The 15,207-nt window shown below is 40.3% G+C and overlaps 1 protein-coding gene across 4 annotated transcripts in view; it reads right to left on the bottom strand.

The window, feature by feature from the left end:
- LOC308687516 (uncharacterized protein) overlaps window positions 1–15,207 on the bottom strand; it is a 27,447-nt gene extending 12,240 nt beyond the window's left edge. Inside the window, exons 1-3 of one of the 4 annotated variants that reach the window (XM_081360108.1) lie at window positions 15,131–15,207; window positions 14,255–14,422; window positions 360–747 (exon numbers count right to left, since the gene is read on the bottom strand). In XM_081360108.1, coding sequence (XP_081216234.1) covers window positions 360–747; window positions 14,255–14,413 — 547 coding nt within the window. In that variant the 5' untranslated portion in view covers window positions 14,414–14,422; window positions 15,131–15,207. Of the gene's footprint in view, window positions 1–359; window positions 748–14,254; window positions 14,423–14,922 lie in introns of all 4 variants that reach the window. The other 3 variants (XM_081360111.1, XM_081360109.1, XM_081360110.1) reach the window with 3 other exon arrangements.

Genomic DNA, 15,207 nt, shown 5'->3' with positions numbered 1-15,207 from the left:
GATCTCCTTCATATTTTCTAATTTCACTAAACATTTTATTAAGTTTCGTGAACATTTTTATTAAACATGGACCTTTATGTTCATTAAAAATACTTTTTATGCTATTGTATGCTCATTTTTTAAATGTAAGCAACTAATTTAGAAGTGCAAACTGCACAGCAAAATCCCCAGTGTTAAATTAACACTCCTCAGTGTTTATATGTGTCCACACTACAGGGTGTTAAAAATTAACACTGAAGCAGTGTTGAAGTTAATGAGTTAATTAAGTTAACACTGAAGCAGTCAGGTCATGTCAAAACATCTCAAGGGCCCCAAAAACACCTCAGACTCCAGAGGGTTAATAAATGGAAGATACACACCTGAAGGAATAAAATCATCATTGTCATCATTTTGATTATCCTCATCCTCATTTTCTTCATCCTCAACATCATTTTCTTCATCCTCATTCTGAACATCATCTTCATCCTCCTCCTCCTCCTCCTGGCTCTGTTGTTGTTCCTCTGCTGTGGTTTCTTCTCCTCGTCTCTCTATCAGGTTCCTGCAGTCCTCCAGTGTGACGGAGCATATCTTCATCTGCTGTTCTCCAGCGTTACAGTCAGAGGTTTGATCAGCGGATCCATGATCCTGAGCGTCAGTATAACACAGTAAAGTGAGGCTGAGCTCTGAGTCCTGTGTGTCTCTGGATCTCCAGACTGAATCCTGAGCTTCTGTCCCATCAGTCACACACACTGAAACCATCTCCAGATCCTGACAAACACATCATAGATCAACACAAATAAACAACAACCTGTTGATATTAGCCTCAGTACTCAGCAGTTATCTCTAGTGGGTATAATGGTGATTTGTTAGCATATTTTGCTTCTGGCTTAACTTGAGATGTGCATAAGAAGTGAGAAGCTAACAAAACTTTGGTTTTATTGAGCTGAAGGTAGGGCTGGGGGATATATCGCATCGCATTGTTATGCACATCTCGTCAGTAAAGCCGGTTCCTTGATTAGTAGTAAATCACCATCACCTGCTTTCAGATGGAGCGGCATTTACTACAAAGAGCCATAGTTAACTGACAAGCTGAGCCAAATCGCATTAATATCGCGGACGTATCGCCAGCGATAATTAATGCGATATGGATCAGCTTGTCAGTTAACTACGGCTCTTTGTACACAGCAAAAACTCCAGTGTTAATTTAACACTCCTGGGAGTGTATATGAGTCCACACTCAAGAGTGTTGAAGTTAATGAGATAATTAAGTGATTAATTTAGTGATGATTGAGCTTTATTGAAGACACCTGATGTTAACAAGCTGCCAAAGACTTTTACAAAGGACTTTTTATTGCAGTTCTTGAAACAAAGTTTCGGGACCACCAAACCAGACGGTGCACACAACAGAGCTTCGTCATGGACACCCTCAGCATACAGCCGGTGAGTCCCATGAAACTAGTGCTCCTCGACAGAGAAACAAGCCGATCGACTTACAAATCGATGGCACAAACAGGGGGCGAAAGACCCAAAGGCACTCGAGACATCAGATTGTCACGAGCATCACATATTGCCACAGTAGCATCCTCTACCCCAGATACAGCTCTGACAAGGATTGCAAACACTGGTCTCCTACCACCGCCTATACATCTTGAGAACAGATTTGAAGTACTAAGGAATGTAAATGAGGAATCCCCAAATGTGATGAATGTGATCAAACACAGACTGAATGGGCCAGTAGCTAACACTGATGCTAACTGGCGCTCAAGGTCTAGCAGACAGCGGCACTCAGCTCAGAGCGCAGCCGAGCGCAGGACTCTGATAGTGGGGGACTCCATAATCAGAAACATTAGCGGCAGGGATACAACTACGTGCTGCCTTCCACAAGCAACAACTTATGATAAAAACAGGGAACTTCAGAACATTCTGATGAAACATAAGACTGCAAATCAACTCATCATTCATGTGGGGAAAAATGATATTCATAAAGAGCAGTCAGAACTCCTAAAGGAGGATTTCAATGAACTTTTTGAAACACTTAAAAGACTGAAAGTTCAAACATTCATCAGTGGACCTCTCCCAGCAAGAGGAACAAACAGGTTTTCACGGTTACTTGGGCTTAATACATGGCTGCAAAAAACCTGCAATATAAAAGGAGTAAACTTCATTGACAATTTCAATCTTTTCTGGAGTCAACGACAACTGTTTCATCGAGATGGCCATCACCCAAACAAACTTGGTTCAAGAGTGCTAAAGGACAATATCTACTTCTCCCTCAATCATCATTCTGCACACCTGGAAACAGTATGAATGACCACAGGACTTCACTTCAGCAGCAAAATGGACATGCGGTTGACATATCACACAAGGACAATGATAACACCACTCCGCAACAACAACCTCTGCTCACGGACACAATCTCAGCTGAACCCTGCCCACAGAGCTCACCACAGACAGACATATCAGAACTGCTTGAAGATTCAACACCCAAGGACGTCTTCCTGGAAAACAGCCAGGGAAGCCAGGACAGCATATCACAGCCTCCGATAACACCAGAGCAACAGCCTCTTTCACTAGACACATTATCCCTCTCTCCAGCATCGCCACTTCTGTGCTTCTCACAGAAAATAGAAGAACTGGTGTATGCTGGAACCAGACTATCCCACTCTTTTGCTGCAAGCCCTGTAGCGAATACGACTTTGGGTAAATTTGAATTAGCTCAAGAATATAGGGAATTTTGGAAATATTAATAATTATGACTCATGGTCATAATTCATAAGTCGCATGTACATTTATTTTATCAATTATAGAGATTAACTGGTTCTGTAACTGATCTAATCGTTATTCGTCCAGCGAGTAAAGGTGAGATTATCACAGTTAAGAAGGGTTATCTCTTTACAAACTCCAAGAAAGTTTAGGTTCTGGCCACGAACAGTAAACTTTATGAGTTTATTAATTAAAACTACTGAATGTAGTCTAATATCGAGCTTGTAGCTGGATCTTTTGTTTCATTGACTTTAGAATGGTGGGTTTTCAAACACAGAGACAGTGAAAAGTATAAATGGATTTTAATAAATGTGACTAAAGATTATATGAGCTACGAATAGAAACGTACGTAAAAATGCAAACAATAAACACAAACAAACATTTAAACAATAATAACATACGTGATAAGAATAAAATGAAATGAAAGAAAGAAAGAGAGAAATAGAGAGAAGTGAAAAGCTAGTAATTGTTACATACAGAAACCTAAACGACGGACCCCAGAAAAGCAGCTTTTATCAGATAAATATACTTGCACGTCTGTTCTCTGTTTGGTTGATGCTGAAAGCGCGGACGAGGTCCTGTTTCGACTGCGTCTTCCGGTGTCGCGGGAAGCTTGAAAAGGCTCACTGAAATGTAACGTTACCGAGAAAGTTCGTCTTCATCTTCCGTGAAGGAAGAGGCAAATATAACTTAGTTGCAAAGGAACGGCTGCTACGACTCGAACATGTGTTTGCCCGAGGCCTTCCGGGATGTTCCTCGGGGAAGCGTCGCGCCGGTAGAAGAGGAGGAAGGATGAGAGCGAGGTGAGAGAGAGAGAGGTGAGAGAGCCCGCTGTGTTTTGGAGGAGCTCAAGTCACGCCCCCTTGCGTGCGTGACCCAATCGCCTGGGAGGACGTATTGTGGTCATGTCCTTTCATTTGGAAAGGTACACGCCTCTTCTAACTAATGCTGGCGGAATAAACTTCGTTCATAAACATTTATAAAACTGGTATTAATCAAATAATGCATCCTCTAATATTCTGTGCTAAATATTCAACACCGTTGTGTTCTTCTGAACAAAACAATACCGCGAATGACAATTCTGTTAGTCAACAACACAAAGAAACAGGATTTCTCGTGATTACATGCATATTAAACTGATTACATATCAATAAAGCTTATAGATATCGTATTTCGGGTATAAGGATCATAAGCACAGCAAGAAATACATTTTAAACATTTTAAAAAGGTAATTTTGACCACAAGTGGTCGGGCATGATAAGGAGTCTGTGTTTTGTGTGTGTGTATGCAGAGTCGTGCACACGTGGAACCGCGGGGCGAACTTTGTCCTTCCTTTTCAGTGTGAATATCTTCTTGAGTTGATGAGATTAACTCAGGGGACCTGACCGAGCATCTGCTAACACTGTTGTTTTGTTTTGAGGGGTTAATCAGTACCTTTTGTTTGTTGATTAGATTTGATTAATCAACAAAAAGGCAGACCTGATCATCTGCTTTCCGTTACAGTCCCCCCTTGATGAGTTGATAGGGCGTGTATGGGCCTAGTTGACTCATCACGGTAACAATGGTCAGATGGCAGGTGATTGCTAGGCTGATGACTCAGCTCAAATGAGGTTGAGGGGGGTCGATAGTGTGGGATCCCCCCTTTTCGGGGTTCCATAGGAAACCGCCGGACACGGCTTTGTGAGCTAGGCTGTGGATGTTCACATTTCGTTGAGGTAATGTGCTCTTTCGACGTTGCTGGGTTTAAGTCGAATGTACACTTTCGGAGTGTGAGTCCTGCTTTGGTAATCAGGACTCGGGGCTGCTCTCTCTCCATGCGATGCCGGATGCCGGATCTGGTGATGTCCGATTGTGGCTGCTTTCTAGCGAACCACCACAGCATCCTGTTGGAGGAAAAAGAGAGAGAGAGAGAAAGGGAGGATAAACTTCAGAGATGGATGTCCTTGGTTGGCTAGGGCATCTTGTTGCTTCGCTGAGGTTGGTATGCCACATGCTTTGGTGTGCCATGCGTGGGTTTGGTGCTGCGGTGTTCAGCACATGATGTGTTCTCGGCACGCCTGACCCCCCTTTGTGCGCTGTGGCCTTACAAGCTGTGGCGCTGTGATGGCACAGGTGCACAATGCGTACTGAAGTCTTGTGAACGCAGCTTGTGCGTGGTGGCAGACAGTTGTCTGAGGCACTGGCTGCCAGTGAGCTCAGATGGCTTGCGAGGGTGGTGGAGGGGTAAGTGGCGGCATAGAAAAAGTCTGTTCGTCAGAGGCCCGCATGACCTTTTTAACACAGCGGAGGTAGCGTAAGCAGCTCTGAGGCGTGCAGTGTAGTTGGTAAAGTTCGTTTTGGGCTGTGTAGTCACTGCAATCGTGAGGGTGGTTGGTCTGTGTGTGGCGCAGACATTGGTCTGGTTACTCAACTGCAGTTCAGTCCAGGACCTTGAAGCAGCAGGTGTCAGTGTTCGTTTTCTGTTTCTGTGTCAGACGTGGCTGCACTGTCTTCATCTGTTGTGTAAGAAGACTCTGGCTCACCATGTTCTGGGGAGAGTGGTTCCAGGTTCGACGGTCTGGGCTTGGAGTTCTGGACGGCGGATGATGCTGGTTCCAGAATCTTTCTGAGCGCTCGGTCCGACGCGTTGGATGAGCACCGTCACAGTCGTGCTGCCACCTGCTGTCTGGCTCTGAGCAGTGTTCAGAGACGGAGTAGATTGTGTGTGTTTTTACAGTCTTTTCATCTATAGCCCTTTGCTTGGTGTAAGCCTTGTGGACTAAGTCTCTGAGTTTTCGAGTGGACATTGTTCGTGGGCAGACAAGCACGTCAAGATGTCCACTCACGCTGCTATGTAGATTCCGCAGAAACAACATTCTAAAGTTCACATCTTCTTCCATACCTGGGGTGTCGGTTGCTCCGAAAAACGTTTGTCGGAGTCGGCCATAATAGGAGTTTGGGTGTTCAAGTCGGGCCTGTTTCACATCGAGGGCCGTGATAAACCCTTGGTCAGATTCTGGGTCAGAGAATTCATGGATCAAAGCTTGTCGCAGTTGCTTGTAATCTGCCTTGACAGGGTTTGGTTGGCGATCCAGGAATTTACGCACATCTCTATTTGCAGTTATTCGTAGCAGATACAATGCGTCCCAAGCGGTCACGTTGGCGACAGTTTGCAAGTGAAAATCAAGGTCTTGTAAGTAAGCAAAAATGTCATGGTTTCCTGCAGGATCTGGGTTGAACGTAGGAATGTTGCGGGCTAGCTTGTCAAGGCTTTTGGGAGGAGAGCTGTTGCTGGGGGCCCAATCCGTCTGGAGAGGAGTCTGACCCTTTACAGCTCCGCCCCCTTCAGCTTTTGGTGTTTGGCTGACCGGGAGAAACTCTGTGATGCGTGTTTCTCCGTTCCAGACACTCTGCAATCTGTAAGCATGTTTTAGTTCTGCATGAACAGTGTCAAGTTCATCTTGGAGCTCGTGTCTCTGCTGAGTGAGCTGATGGATTTTAGTCTTTGCTCTCTCAAGGAGAGCTTCAGCCTGTTGGAGCCTTTCGTTGAGTTCTTTTCTGGTTTTTCTCTCCAACTGTTCTCTTTGGTCTGTGTGTCGATGAAGATCGTCTAGGGCATTTTGAAGTCTTTCAACTTCCTGTTGCAGCGTCGTGTCCGTCTCGTCCTCTTCCTCGGTCAGGAAGAGTAGCTGGTCTAGACGGCTTTGTGTGTGTGCCAGGTCCTCCAGGGCCTCTGTGGCCTGGAGCTGTAGTGCGGCTGTCTTTTGCTGCAGGTCGGCGTTGGTCCTTTCGCTGGCCCGGGCCTTGATGACGAGGTTGAGTGCGAGTTCTCCGAAGATTTTAGCCAGCTGCTCATGGTCGTACTTCTGGGTTGGATCGAAGATACCAACCAAAAAACGACACGCACCGCTACCACCCGCACCAAAGCCTGCGGGCCCAGCTCGCCCTCCCCCTCCTCCTGTGAGAGCTCTTCGGCCTCTGCCACAACGCCAGGGCCCACACCCTCCTCCATCTGCTCGAGGTGAACCAAAAACAACTCATACCAGCTCTCAGTGATATGTGTCAGGTCCCCGCTCTAATAACAGTAACTTTCTCAAATGTTTACAGAACAAGCGGAAACCCAGTGTGCCTGTATCTTTCTCTATTGCTGTTCTATTACATGATAGCAAGTCAAAGGCCTTCAATAGCCGTACAGCAAACCCAACTAATCTGGTGCCTATTGCACGTCAAACTAAGACTGCTGTGACAAAAAATAAGACTGTCAAGTTAGCACCTTTAAACATTCGTTCACTTAAAAATAAATCACTTCTAGTCAACGACTGGATAACCACAAACAACCTGGATTTTATGCTTCTAAATGAAACCTGGCTAGAAGACAGCTGCAGTGCTACAATCCTCAATGAAGCAGCCCCTCCTAACTTTACTTTTATGAGTGTCTGCAGAGCTGTTAAGAGAGGTGGGGGTCTAGCTGCTCTTTTTAAATATATTTATCAATGTAAGCAAACATCATTTGGCAATTACCCGTCTTTCGAATATCTGGGTACTGTGTTAAAAGGTGCTCCACGCATTTTATTTATCATTATTTACAGGCCTCCAAAATACTCTCCAGCCTTTGCTGAGGACTTTACAGAACTGTTATCATCCATTACCTCAGAGTTTGACTGTATTGCCATTGCTGGAGATTTTAACATCCACATAGATAGTGCAGAAAATAATATGGCAAAAGAAATCAATACTGTTTTAAAAACTTTTGATCTGACTCAGAATGTACATGGACCCACACACAATCGTGGACACACTCTAGATTTACTTATCAGTAAGGGTCTAAACATTTCATCGATTTTTATTAAGGATGTTGCACTGTCTGATTATTTCTGTATTTTCTTTGATATATTGATCTCTCCTGCCATTGAAGCTAGATCTGTGTCTGTCAAGAAGAGATGCTTAAATGAGAACACTAGTGCACTATTTATGAAGGCTATATCCTTAACACCAAGCATATCTGCAGACTCTGTTGATTTTCTCCTTGATTCTTTTAACTCAAAAGTTAAAAGTGTAATTGATGAAATTGCTCCTGTTAAAGTCAGGAAGAAGAGTGGCAGACAAAAAGCACCTTGGAGAAACTCAACAGCAGTGCAAAATATGAAAAGACAATGTAGAAAAGCAGAGCGCATGTGGCGGAAGACTAAACTTGTAGTCCATTATAACATCTACAAAGACAGCCTTCATGCTTTCAATATGAAACTAGGCAAAGGTAGATAGACTTTCTTCTCAAATATTATAAACAGCAATTTAAACAACACACACACTCTTTTTGCTACTGTAGGGCGACTGACAAACCCCCCAAGCCAGATTCCCAGTGAAATGCTCTCAGACAACAAGTGCAGTGTGTTTGCTTCTTTCTTCTCTGAGAAAATCAGTAATATCAGAAAGGTGATCAGCACATCCTTGAGTTGCTCAGGGGTCAGACAGATCAGACCACCTGAGAAAGTAGTTACTATGTCTGATTTCAAAGAAATTGATGGCAAAATTTTGGAAGAAACTGTACAGCACCTTAAAACATCAACCTGCGCTCTTGACACACTTCTCACATCATTTTTCAAAAGTGGGTAGTCCTAAAATGGTTCAGGTCATACTTAGATGGGAGAGGTTATTATGTGAGTATAGGAGACCATAAGTCTGAGTGGACATCCATGACATGAGGAGTCCCTCAAGGCTCAATTCTTGCACCACTCCTGTTCAACCTGTATATGCTCCCAATGAGCCAAATAATGAGAAAGAACCAAATCTCTTACCACAGCTATGCAGATGACACACAGCTCTACTTAGCCCTATCGCCTAACGATTACAGCCCCATTGACTCCCTGTGCCAATGCATTGATGAAGTAAACAGTTGGATGTGTCAAAACTTTCTTCAGTTAAACAAAGACAAAACTGAAGTCATTGCGTTTGGAAACAAAGATGAAGTTCTCAAGGTGAATGCATACCTTCACTCTAGGGGTCAAACAACTAAACATCAAGTCAGGAATCTTGGTGTGTCCCTAGAGTCAGACCTTAGTTTCAGTAGTCATATCAAAGCAATAACTAAATCAGCATACTATCATCTGAAAAATATTGCAAGAATTAGATGCTTTGTTTCCAGACAAGACTTAGAGAAACTTGTGCATGCTTTCATCACCAGCAGAGTGGATTATTGTAACGGACTCCTCACTGGCCTTCCCAAAAAGACCATAAGACAGTTGCAGCTCATACAGAACGCTGCCGCCAGGATTCTGAGCAGAACCAGAAAATATGAACATATCACACCAGTCCTCAGGTCTTTACACTGGCTCCCAGTTAGATTTAGGATTTTAAAGTATTATTACTGGTATATAAATCATTCAATGGCCTTTTAGCTATTATGCTGGATCCAGCTTCCAGAGGAGATCAGATGTGCTCCTACTGTAGTTACATTCACATCCAGACTCAAAACACTTCTGTTTAGCTATGCATTTACTGAATGAGCACTGTGCCAATGTTCGTCCGACTGTTTGTACTTTACTGTATTGTATTTATTTATTTAACTGTTTTAATTTTTTATTATTTTAATTTCTTCTATGTAAAACACTTTGAAGTGCCATTGTGTATGAAATGTGCTATATAAATAAACTTGCCTTGCCTTTGCCTTGCCTTGCCTATAACTGCCAGATGAACAAAGAAAAAAAGTGATCTGATGGTGTTGGTTATATTATGACAATCATCATTTGAACTTTATGTTTTTGATTTATGTTGTTGGTTACAGCATAACTGTGATTCTGCATAAATATCCAGAATTTTAGATATAATATAAAGGATTTCTTAAAAGTTGTTTTAAAACAACTTTTGGGAAAAGTAAAAGTAAAAGTAAATTAGGAAAAGTAAATTACATAGACAATTCAGATCATAATTTATTCATACCGCAATGCATGATGGGAGCCATTATTGAGTTGTGATTGGTGGCAGCCACTGCAACATGCTTTATTATTGTCACCATTGTTGAGATTCAGAGGCTGATTATTGATGTCTGTGTTTCTACATAAATTCATTTGAAAGTCTTTTGATCAGAACAATGTTTATTAAATATTTTGGATAAAAAGAAAAATACTGAAAATCACATGCTGTAGAATCACAAAACTATTAATACGTTTAATTTTTCAGATCACAGCATGATTATGTCAAAATCATAGACTGTAAAAAATATGGACAAAGCGTCTGTGACGTCACCCATAGACTTTCTAAAGAACGGGTTTGAAGCCGTTTATGGGGGTATGGGCGGCGCCATCTTGGAAAATGTTGGGAAACCCTAACCCCGCACACCTTCTGACGCAGCGCGCGTCACTCAGCTCGCTCTGCTACTCCGGTTATCTCTGAGTATATTTTAGGCAACGAAATATGTTATAAAACACCATACTAACTCTTTTCGTTTTCATTTAAAGAAATCTTAAAGCTACACTGTGTAACTTTTTTAGTTGATTCTTAGCAAAAAACACTTAGTTCTTTCAAAAATATATGTGCTCATTAATGTATATTTACTTCTTTCAAGTAATAAAGTATTCTCTTAAGTTTATAATCTGCCATTGAAAGTACCTACGGCTAAGGGGTTCGTATGCCGGTCGCCATGTTGCCCCTCCATCTTGAAACTACATTAGCCAAAGAGGGACATACCAGTAAATTAAAGCTTCGCCTTTTGCGTTTTTCACTCAGTGACACCTGACGAATGCGAGGGGGAGATTACTCGCGAGCTCGCGAGTGCCGGCAGATTTGAAAGATAGTGTGGTGTGTGTGTGTATGTGTGCGTGCGTGCGTACTCACATTTGAAAGAGAGATTTAAAACGTCAACGCGACAGACAAATCAGCAAGACCATAGTCAATATTGGAGTAACTTTTCCTAGATGGAAAGAGCTCATGAGGAGAAAATATTTTAAAACGGATGCCAAGGTTGCCTGTTTTCTTCTCGACAGGTAATTCAGCCTGTTGTAATTCATTTGTGTAAATTCGAAGTTTTATAGTTGCTTGTCTAACCATAGCATGGTTGTGCATAACGCCAGAACGACCTCTAGTATAACTTCATCCTTGCGTCAATGGTGAAAAAGTATTGTTTACCTTGTAACATAAATCTGTGCTGCGACGGATCACAGGTAATGAATAGTTTTAAAGGCGCAATTTTTTAAGCTATATAAAAAAAGGACACTGTAAATTTTTGTTATTTTTAATTGCTTTTACTTTGTACACATTGTAACGTTAGCCTAATCTGATTATGCTGGGATAGGCGATTCCAAGGGTGACGTTTACCTCCTGACATCTGTCCTGTAGTTTTATTCATTTTAGACATATTGTTTATTGTCATGGACGAAGTCGATAACTGGAAGCCATGTTAATCTTGGAATAATACGGCCACCGTAGGAGTTAAAACGCCCTCGGAATTGAGAGGAACAGAAACTAATTTTCACTGGGTAGTCATACAATTTCACCGCTAGATGGGGGTAAAAATCACACAGTGTAGCTTTAAACATTATAGCCACACAAATGTGGTTCAGGCAACGCGTATTGATTATATTCAACTGCACATAACGTTTGCCTATTTATGAAAAAACAAAATATAAAACGCAAACCTGCCTCTTTTCATTTTAAATATAATATAAAAATATTAAACATTTTATGGTCCAGGCAATATGTGCATTTGTACTAAACAACAGATTTTGCAGTAAACAACATTACAGATCATCTTCGTTGTATTAAAATTTAAAATGACAAAACTCAACCCAGTCTCTTTTTGTTAACCTGTTAAGCTGCAACGCCACTTTTGAAAAATCCCCAGAAATGACATACCCAAACTTAAACAGATACAGTTCATGAACCCTTTGCACTAAAAGCACAAGTATGATCTCATTTGAAAGCTGACACCTGGCAGTTTATTGTAAATGTAGAATTAATTATTGTCATAATGAAAAAAAATTGTTATAAATAGCTTCAAAGTTTTGTAAAGTTATTAGAAATTAATTTTTATGAAACATCCTCATGAAAATAAAATTGAAGTTGGCACTGGAGCAATCTAGAAATGCACTACAGCTAAAGCCACATGTCTAAACATTTTATGTTTAAAATCTGAAGATAATAAGTCCAAAACTCTGTATTTAGTTACATGTTTTTCAAGACCATGTCAGTTGACTTTATTTTGATTTGACGTTAAAGATGCTTCTGATGTTTATTGCCATCTTCTAACCATCTATCCAGTATATTGTCTCTATTGTTTTGTGGTGCAAACGAGCCCCATTCAGTCTCAGTCTCCCCCTGCACACATTAACACCTCTCCAGACTGGTTATGGCTCGAAATATGCATTTCTTTTGTCTGCATTATAGTTACTAACGACTGGCTATTCATAGGGTTTCAATCCCTAATTTATTTTATCAAAGTTCTTACTTAACATTTAAAAACTGGATCAAATGCCCTGCTTGAATAATGAAACATTTTAGTAAGCATATTTAGAAAAAAATTATAAAAGGATAACTGCAATATGTGGCAGGTGCACCTAGAGCTAGCTAGCATGTTAGCTTAGCACACCATCAATACACGACAATTTATGAGATTAAAACCATTTTTGTGCTTCAAACTTAATTTATAACGCAAGTAGAGTGTTTTAAATAATCTTCTGTGATATAATTTCGCTTCAGATTAAAAAATCAGACATAAAATATATATTTTTTACTATTCTGCACAATGATAAAGTCTATATCGATTAGCAATACATTATAAATATAATCTATTATTATGGAAATACCTGACATTATTTGAAGAACACAGGTAAACCAAATATCATTTCAATCATGTTTATTGTCTTCAAAAAGTCTTTTTTCTGCATGTAACAACGATCTCTGATAGCTGTGTGTGTGTTCGAGACTTCCTGGATTGTCACATGATCATGGTTCTTCTTCATGTTACATAAATGGACTATTATTGTGAATGTAGCGCCCTCAGGCTGTTGGTATGGATTGAAAACACAATACATCACAGCGTCCAGCGCTCATAATGATTACATCGACGCATTTGGGCATAAATTCAATAAATATTATTCCTGTCTATAGAAATCTGATGAAAACTTATGAAAATATATCAATATTTCTCCAAATCTGCACATTTTTGAGCTAAAGCCCTGAGGGACGTTGTTTTGTGTATCGCTGTCATGACGACAGCACGGGAGTTTTTTTATGAATGAAAGCGGCTGACGCGCATAATTCATATCAAAGGTATCGACTCATTTTTTCATTTCATAACTCCTGACACAAATTAAGACATAACTGTCACTATAAGTTTTTCAGAATACAATAGTGGTCAAATACTGAAACTTGAGTCTTATATCTTTTTAATGATGTATAGTTTGTCAATGTATAACATTAAATCTGATAGTAATTTTTAACTAAATAAAAAAAAAACGCTTCAGTGCGCCGACGCACTGGTGAAGCTTAACAGGTTAAATTTCAGTTTTATCAATATTAGCCATTATAAAAGTATAAGTAAAAGGTATAAGAAGCTATACAAATAAAGCAAACAATTCAGTCAAACATACAAAGTCTGCGCTCTAGTCTAACCATACATCGGTAAAGTTAAATAGCTTATAAAGTTATGAAACTTCCCCTCAGCCAAAACAATTGCCCAGGGAAAAAATTATAGATTCACGAGACCAAAAATCGCCCATTAGATATACACAAGACGAGTTATATCTCCTTGTCAGCTGTCAATCAAGCTGTCAATCAAAGTTAACCACGCCCTTATTGTCATACATTTTATATCTAAATACGATCTAAACTAACGAGTTAGAAAAAAATTCACCCCCCTCACAGTTGTCAGGCACTCGGAAGCTATCGAAAAATACAATAAAAGTCCATAGGACCAACCTGTAAAAACATGAATTTATGCTGTGAAAACAGACATTTTAACATGGGGGCTATGGACATTTGCTCCCTTTTGGGACCTCGCCCTAGCGGATTTTCGATGTATTGCAGTTTTTCGCACTTCCGGGTAGGCTTCATTTTTCAGATCAGAATGTTGCCGCTTGGTCAAAACGTAACAATCACTATCAGATCACACTTTGTTCATTTGACTGTTATAAATCATTAACAGCAGACAAACAAAATCTAAAGTTAATAATATAAGGGTCAAGAGCCCAACTAAAGCAAACACCGATCACCATCACAGTGTCTTACAATTTGTGATTTTCTCCTTCAGTGATTCTGCTTGTTAACATCAGGTGTCTTCAATAATGCTCAATCATCACTAAATTAATCACTTAATTATCTCATTAACTTTAACACTCCTGAGTGTGGACTCATACACTCCCAGGAGTGTTAATTTAACACGGGAGTTTTTGCTGTGTAGTAATGCCGCTCCATCTGAAAGCAGGTGATGGCGATTTACTACTAATCAAGGAACCGGCTTTACTGACGAGATGCGCAAAACAATGTCATGCGATATATCGCCCAGCCCTAGCTGAAGGATGAAATGATGAGCTGCTCAAACCTCTCTGTTGGGGTTGTCTCCTCTTTCTCTCAGCTTTGCCTCCAGTGACGCCACCTCTTTCTTCAGCTGACAGATTTCAGTGATGAAATCCTCAATATCCAGCATGGACAGATCCGTTCCTACTGATTTACAGCAGATCACATCCATCTGCGCTCTCATGGTCAACGTCTGAAGACAAACATATCATTATTACAAGAGGCATTTATCCACATTTTATGCATTTTCTGTAAAGCTGCTTTGAAACGATTTGTATTGTGATTGTGAAAAGCGCTATACAATGTGAATTGAATTATAATGAACTTACACTGATTTAAACTCAAAATGACTAATGATAATGAAGGAGAACAGAACTACACAGCATAAGAACATGATGGCAATTTCTGAGAATATTAATACACAGGTAGATATTCATTACAGATATAAAATAAACATGTTTAGGCGTGTTTATGTTTAAATTCACTATTGTAAATATATCATTACAACACATTACCAGTATCTAAAACTGAAATTTAGCTGCTGGATTTAAACACAGATTTCAGAAATGTAACATGATAATGTGATACTTGTACTCGTTTCAAAGCGTCATTTAAGTGTCCAGCATTATAAATTGATTGAGAATCAAAATTAGAAAATTAAACAACATGTTAACTTTCGTTTTATTAACTTACAAATATCACAGTTAAAACACAGCTACCGTAGTAAGCAACGGTAAATGTGTGTTTACAACTACAATTATACCAAACTATGGTTACTGTGGTAAAATCATGGCTAATTCGTTTTTTTTATGATAAATGCGAATAAGTAGTTAATTTAAAGCTCATTAAAACACTACAGACAGAACATCAACAATCACACACACAGTTAAAAACAACACACCTCAGTCTGAGCGCGCCAGGCCTCCTCTTCTTCAGTGGTTTAACCGGCGGACTGAAGAGCGTCACAGAGACTCCTAC

Source organism: Scardinius erythrophthalmus (genome assembly GCF_964197995.2).
Source record: "Scardinius erythrophthalmus genome assembly, chromosome: 3".
NCBI lineage: Eukaryota > Metazoa > Chordata > Actinopteri > Cypriniformes > Leuciscidae > Scardinius > Scardinius erythrophthalmus.
This window is presented reverse-complemented; position numbering and strand designations above follow the sequence as displayed.